The 7,597-nt window shown below is 44.5% G+C and overlaps 1 protein-coding gene across 1 annotated transcript in view; it reads right to left on the bottom strand.

The window, feature by feature from the left end:
• The window catches only part of T265_06424 (hypothetical protein), a gene marked incomplete at both ends in the record, with an annotated part of 94,546 nt that overhangs the window by 79,984 nt on the left and 6,965 nt on the right, over window positions 1–7,597 (bottom strand). Inside the window, 3 exons of the mRNA XM_009171682.1 lie at window positions 1,601–1,718; window positions 1,822–1,902; window positions 5,854–6,266. Coding sequence (XP_009169946.1) covers window positions 1,601–1,718; window positions 1,822–1,902; window positions 5,854–6,266 — 612 coding nt within the window. The remainder of the gene's footprint in view (window positions 1–1,600; window positions 1,719–1,821; window positions 1,903–5,853; window positions 6,267–7,597) is intronic.

The raw sequence follows: 7,597 nt of genomic DNA, 5'->3' as shown, positions 1-7,597 counted from the left end.
TATTAAAAGCTCTAGAGTGAAAACAAGAGAAAAAGAGTGGGTGAGGGAGGGGACCTAGTGCTGGCCTATGTCGAGCATTCCGAGGTGCCTACACCTCCAACCGCTCAATCAGACAATCTGGAAAGTAACTGACAACACGAACGCCACTGACATCGGTGAGCCGCCATTTCTTGCAACGTCTCCAGCCAAGCACAGACGGGATCACGGAGACCCCATCCTGGAAGGCGTACAACACCAATATCACCCGAACTCTTCGTGATCTCTTTCACGCCTTTCTGCTGTCCATCACGCGGTTTACGCCATCCTGAAGAGGGCACGGGGAACAACACTCGTCTTGGTGGACTTTGTTTCGGCATGCGTAGAACATGACCGAGCCATCGTATCCGATGATACTGGATGTTTTCTCGGATTGAAGTGCCTGCAGCACAACCAAATACCCGTTTTCTAATCCCCTTATTACTAACTCCCTGATATCATCCAAAACCAGCCACGCTTCTGGGGTATCGGTGGTCAAAAACCTGAAGACGTCTCACATCATCTGTCCACAGAGGCCATGTCTCGCACCCATACAACAACCCTTCAATGACTCGAAAATGACGTGATCAGTGACTTTTATTGTTTTAAAAGACAGTCTGGGAACGTCCACTCGTAATGAGAACAAAATGATGTCATTTGGATGACATGGTCGAACCATTTAAGCACTAACCCTTCAACTTGGGCAAACAGCTCTTGTTCTTGCAGTTAGAATTGTACAGTTGTCGAGTTAGAAGGTATTCAGTCCAAGAAACACGCTCATCCTGAGTTTATCCGATGAATATGAGGTGGGGTCAGTCATGTTAATTTTTGTCCAACAATTGTTACCACAAACACAACACAATGCAACCGTCGACCGTACCCCTGTGTAAGACTTGTGCAAAGTGAAAGGATTTTCGTCTGGCTTATCGGCACGTGGGCACTACGAATTTACCGTAATTCTGAAGATAAAGTAATCCACAAGGCGGGCCACTTGACATGATGGCTTAAAACGGTTCTCGCAGTCAGTTCTGACTAAGTGTAGAGCCTCTGTCCCAGTCTTGAAAACAGGTACCCCTAGTGAGGGGCCAGGCGTTTCAAGTAACGCTTCCTTATCAGAAAGATTATTAGTGTGAATGAGGCCTCAAAATATAATTTATTACGCACGAAAGGGTGGTATCGACAAGATCCCTCATGATGACGAGGAAAGGTTTAAAGTAACCAAGCAACTATGCAACGATGCAGTATATCTAATCACAGTTGTACTCATCAAAGAGCATTGTTGAAGGATCAGAGAGTAATATTAGCCTGACCACGAGTGTTGCTGAATATAAAGAAGGATTCTTCTTCAAAAGACGACAGTGCCATCCTACAAGTCCCCAAAATGGATGCTTATAGAATGCGTATACAAAACTATTGTTCCATGCACATCAGAAAAAGTCTAGACGAATAGTACGAGCATCACAGAATACGCTGACCGCCAATATGTAAAACCTCTATATTGAAACTAGACACTTAGTGCTTCCACGAAAACGAGAAAGGAAACTGGGATTGAAGGTAAACACACACCATATGACCGTTTACCTACTAGTACGAGCTGCCAGTTGCGAGTGGGACTCAGACTGCAAAGTTCACGAAAACTTTGCCACGCTGTCTGGCGATCAGGAGCATCGAAGGCAAAACCTTTCTGACAGGTGGAGGAATTGCTGAAACAGAAAGGGGCAAAATAAATGGCAACAATATATCGCATTCGACTTCATGGTTATTATTGAAAGCTGTCCTTTCATCAAGAAATCAATCGTAACTTACGTGATCTTAGATGACACATTAGGAGCGGACTGCTCGAACGCCACGTTGATAAGATCAATTGGCTGATCTGAAGGGATGAATCTGGCAAAAGAGTGCAACAAACCAAATCTGTGTAATCATATCCTCACCAACTGGGAAAACAAGTAATTGAGTCACAGAACCAGTTTGCTCTTATCCTCACCAACTGGGAAAACAAAATTTAAGTAATTGAGTCACAGAACCAGTTTGCTCAGAACACAGTAGAAGAAGTGAAAAAAGTTTTATGACTTCTCAGCTAAACGTTCACAGGATAACTGGGGAAATAAATACAAAGATGAAGGCGAGTGACTTAAACAGTTGTCTATAACAGATCATCGCTGTCGTATCAACCACTTTTGTCCCCGTAAGATTTTGCCATATGAAGACTGAAAGATGAATATTCTCTAGAATTAAATGAAAATAGGATGGACCTCAGAGTAACGTCTGTGGAATACGAAACTGCTAAGTTATTTGTTTGCCTCGATTAGGGGATCCAAGTTAAACGGTTTTCGTTTCTCACAAATGCTCATTGACCGGACATCCGGCACAGCGAGCGGTGCGAAATCCTAGTCGATGGCTACTTATCACTACTAACTAACCGTCAGTAGCTACGTTTTAATGCTTAGTCAGCTGCTGCAACAGGGAACTGCAAATTAGGAACTAAATTTTGGACGCTTTCAAGAACAAATCTACGCACATGGAATGAAGCCCAAACCCAAAGAACACTCAAGGGAACCTGAATTGCAGGCCTTCAGAGTCCAATGGTTGTCAGTTTTAGGTCTCCTTCATCAGTTACCAGCACGAAAACTTCGTCTAGTTCCCCACATTGTGCCGTGAAGATTCGTGACTTTTGAAAACCTGACCTCTTAATCTGATACTAATTTCTGTATGGGATGAAGGAAAGTTGTAGCCGTTTCACATTACAGGCTCTTATAGAGGATGTACTCAAAATAGTATGTACACCATACCGGATCTTCCGGCAGCTACTATGGAAACTACATACGTTGGCGTCAGGTTCCCAGAACACGTGACGAAGTGAATAGTCCAATTTAATTTGACAACTAAGAGAGTTCAGTTCAGTCTTTTACCCGTACACAATATATCAAAGAATAGTGATTCCATCAAGTTTGTCGGTGGGTACAGACAGAAGCTGATGATGGGTTCACGTGTTGTCCCGTTCCCAGTAAGCGGACAAAAACGGATCTGACGTGCATGTGCTTTTTTTCAGAAGCTAGTTGAGGTGTTTAAACAATCGTTTAGATAACCATCCTTTTTCGATCAGAACGGCTAGCTCAACAGGTGCAACCAAGTTGATTTACGCATATCGACAAGTTATGACGAAGCAACCTGTATTCACTTCTTCTCTGGCTGGTGGACGGTTTGTAAAAGACACGCAGAGGGCCTGCAGAGAACGTTCCTTCACAGATTTCTCTGAATCACCTTACCGGCACTTCACTAGCTAGATCAACCCGAAAGTGTTCGGGGGCCAGCCGTCCCTATTAACCGAACATCACATCATTTGGACGCATGGGTCACGTGCAGGACACGGGCCAGACGTAGGCATGCCCTGATTGGTCAGAATGCCAGCCAATCCGAATCAAGCCCCTTGACTCGACGGTTCTCGCCCCCTCACGGACATTCTGGCACGACCTTGTGGAACACTCTGTGACTACCCTATATATATACAGTTGTAATGATTTTCCTTTGTCTCCATAAAGGGCTGTGTAGAGCTACCGTGCCTTTTGATATAACATAGTGGGCGGAGCAGGAAGCCAAGGGACCGATACAGAGTTGCATTACCGTACGTCAAGACATAACAGAAAGGTAGGAGCAGATTAACAGGTTTTTTCACATGAATCAATGGTCATGCATCGATGGTCTTGGATGCTTGAGTCTAATGTGCCTCTCAATGATACACGCTTTCCTCGGTACATGTTTATGAGGAATCCCCGCTCCATTTCTACGACCTCATCGAAACCCTTCCAGGACCTATCAACGAGGCAGCGTACCACGTTTTGTTAAGCACAAAAGCGTGGAAATGTGTACACTAGTCAATTCACTTTGGTGTGGGAAAAACGCTTGGTTGTATCTGATCTTCCTTTGTTCTGCTCAGTGGCACATTTAAAAAGTCTATTTTCCTGTCGAAGCTCAGAAGCAACTGAAACGAACGTGTGCGCTGTAAGTTTTTCTAGAGAAAAGCCACATACCTCAAGGTCGCAAAGCAATTACGGACAAGTTTACGAAATCAGGCCTATGTATTATGGTAACATGTGAGGTTGGATGGAACAACATCCCACCTACTATGCATGTGTTTCTGAGCAGCACAAGGAGTGAGCACTCGTGTCCAGTGATAGGATCACGTGACTCCCGTGCCCTGCACTCGTTTTTAACCATACATGAGTTATCCGAAATCGAAATCGTTCAGCTGTAACACCCTTTCGGTGCCTAGCTGCCATGCCACCCAGAGGAAACACGAGGGTTGAGATACTGCCAGGTTGCCCAAACCTAGACAGGGGAAGTTAAGTGGCAGAGGTTGGGTTAGAACCACGGACCTTCCGGTCAGTAAACTTGCGCTCTAACCACTTGGGCCATCTCGCCCGCGTTATCCTATGATACTGTCTTATATCTTATAGACTCTAAACTGGAAAGGTAACCTTCACTCGACCTGTGTTGCCAATTGTTAGTTCAATAATCGATTAGGCCAGGTATGGTAGAATCCTCAAAAAATGATGCCCTCCAAAAGCACTTTTCCCAGGACTTGGTAAGATCACCGATTCGGGAGGACGTCGTTGTATTTTCGGGGTGTTTTACCCGTAATAAAGCCTTTCACGGTTCACGATAAGAACATCAGATAACCATTTAGCGCCTTCATTCAGTAGAATCGTTCTAATCTCTTCATATGATCGAAAGTGTATTACAAGCGTCAGTGACTATTTGATTAACAAACGAGCTCAACACAGCGGTCGACCTAGGAATGGACTGCCTACTAAGGTATTGCGCCAACCTAACTATACCGGATAAGTTTGAGTAAGACGTGTTTATTCGATTGCGGCGCGCTACAAGCGCCGAGTGTGGTATGTAACTTCTACTGAGGCAGGAATACATAGTCACACTCAGCCTAGGTATTCGCCCAACCGAAGCAGTAGCTAAACATCTTTTAAACGACAAAAATCGCACGGAGAACGCATCCAACACAATCTAAGCGAGATCACAGGGTTGCATTTAGCTCATGTATAGAGTCGACCAATAGCTGGCCTGAGAGATATACAGGCATATGTCAAATCAAGCCCTCTCTGCTGCCCAAGTGATTCCAACTTATTGCCCAGTACTCGCTTAGGAACCTTTTCATTGCGTACTTATCACGTCCGCATTACCGTAGAAGCGGCATGCCGAGTGAAACGATGGGATCACTTTTTTAAGCAAAATGACAGTATAAGACTCAGGCCGTACGCTTTGTCAATCACAAGGTTGGACATAAAACGAGCTATTGTGCGGAGTAAAACACATAAGAATTAGGTGTTGATATAAGACTCAGATGAGACCCTAATGTGTGAAACCCTTCGACTTCATTTGCTACGCAAAGGCGCTCCACAGTTAACTTGTAATGAGATTCAAGATATCGATATGGCACTACTTCAGTAGCCCACTACTACCTTCGCCCTTCGGTGCTTAGTTTCTACATGAACACCAAACAAGAGAAATATTTGGGACGGCTTTAGCTTGAGACCTAAGTGAGGTGGAACATGGTAATCGTCAAAATATGTGATTATCCAACACAATTATAAAAAAAACTTCATAGATGTAATGAAAACTGTTAAAAAGGACAATTCTGCTTGCATTCGGTGAGGTATTCTTCGCTCGTTTCGATAAAGAAATTTCCTTCAAGGTTGTTTACCAGGGGGATCTATTATGCTCAGCATCATCATCATCGACAGCATGACATCAGTGTTCAACACCGATGCTTCACTGCTGTATCTATTATGCTATTAAATAGACAAACCAGCGTGAACCTACCGATCACACAGTGCTGCAATGACAGTCGAGTCGAGGCCTCCGGAAAAGAGTACGGCAAATCTGCTATGACCACATCCGGTAGCTTCGGGTGTTTGAGGCCGAAAACTGCAATTAGTGCATGTTGAAGAGGCCAACCGTACACGATCCCGAACGGCTGAACACAGGAGCTTCAGAAATTCTTCGCATGCCCAATCAAAACTGGCTGCCAGTGAGAGTGATGGGAAGTGTTCTTCGTTCGCTAAAACAAAGCCTATCTGCTTGGTAATGTTCAGCTGGGACAATGACCAAGCTTCTAAGTGTTCCTTTGACCAAGGGTACATGGTGATATTAGTGAAACACCACCCATTCTTGGTGTGCAATAACTGAGCAGTGTATACTCCAGAAGCAGGCAGTTCGATCCAATCCTGTTCATCCTAACAAGTATGGAAAAAAGGTAAGGGAAAAGTTCCAGTGTACTCGTGATAAGCCCTAATTCAAACCTGGAAAGTGGATATAGGCGGATCTGCCATACGACCGCTCGGATGTCAAGTCATACGTTCAGCCGTAGCACATTTCCAGTGCCTAGCTGCCATGCCACCCGAAGGAAGCACGAGGGCTGGGATACTGCCAGGTTGCCCAGGCCTAGACAGGGGAAGTCGAGTGGTGGAGGTCGGATTCGAACCACGGACCTTCTGGTCAGTAAATTCGCGCTCTAACCACTTGGGCCATCTCGCCCCAAGTCATACACTAATGGCAGTGCTGAAAATTTTGGGGATAATACGGATGCTGACTGACTAAGGTCATGTGGTTATATCGAATGTTTATCTTAATTAGTCGCCGATTCCCATGACGTCATTGATGCGAGAAACAATATCCATACAAATATAAAGAATCGTGGTCAGTGAACGTGTGAAAGTAGGTGGGACAGACGAACAAGCAGATAACTGGAAGTCCAATTCCATCATCAGTATCAGCGGAAAACATTACCCATTAAACACCCAGCTTTCCTTTGTCGCACAATCATCAGGATCAACCATCTTCTGGCGTCTTAAGAACTACGAACATTTGCTTGACCGATAGTCACAGTATTTGACGGAACCCTACAAGATTATGGTGAAATCTACTAACACTGAGGTCCCTGATATAAATGCAACCCCGCATTTGGATGGCCCCATTAAAACCTGGGCTTCCTTCACGCTTCCTTCGATTTGTTTGGCAGCCACAGTTGGACAACTCCAGCCCCAAAAGAATTCAACCTAACCAAGTGGTATCGCTCATCCACGTAACCCAAAATCATCACCATGTACACCAAAATCTGTATTGAAAAGTGCCACGTCTGTCACGTAATTTAGTTTCATTGACACAGAACCCTTTAACGTGACCTGCAATTTCAACGACAGTTTTCCAACGACAGTTTCGGATATGAATGTATATCAGTCCACGGAGGTATCGTGTTGTCTCTGAGTTCTCAACAAGATAGTGATCAAAAGTAGGCCATAGCCAATTGAGGTTATTTTGATTGAAAGAATCAAAAAACGGAAGTGGCCAGCTCTGGAAGCAATCTCACCGAAAAGATTATATCATCATCATCAACGACAGCATGACATCAGTGCTCAACACCAATGCTTCACTGCCGTACAGCCATGACTTATTTGAAAGCCTTATTGTAAAGAAAAGAATAAAGGTGGATGGGGGAGGGACTTAGTGCTAGCTTAACACAATCATTCCGAGGTGCCTACACCTCCAGACATTCATTCAGGCAATC

Source organism: Opisthorchis viverrini (assembly GCF_000715545.1).
Source record: "Opisthorchis viverrini unplaced genomic scaffold opera_v5_132, whole genome shotgun sequence".
NCBI classification, from domain to species: domain Eukaryota; kingdom Metazoa; phylum Platyhelminthes; class Trematoda; order Opisthorchiida; family Opisthorchiidae; genus Opisthorchis; species Opisthorchis viverrini.
This window is presented reverse-complemented; position numbering and strand designations above follow the sequence as displayed.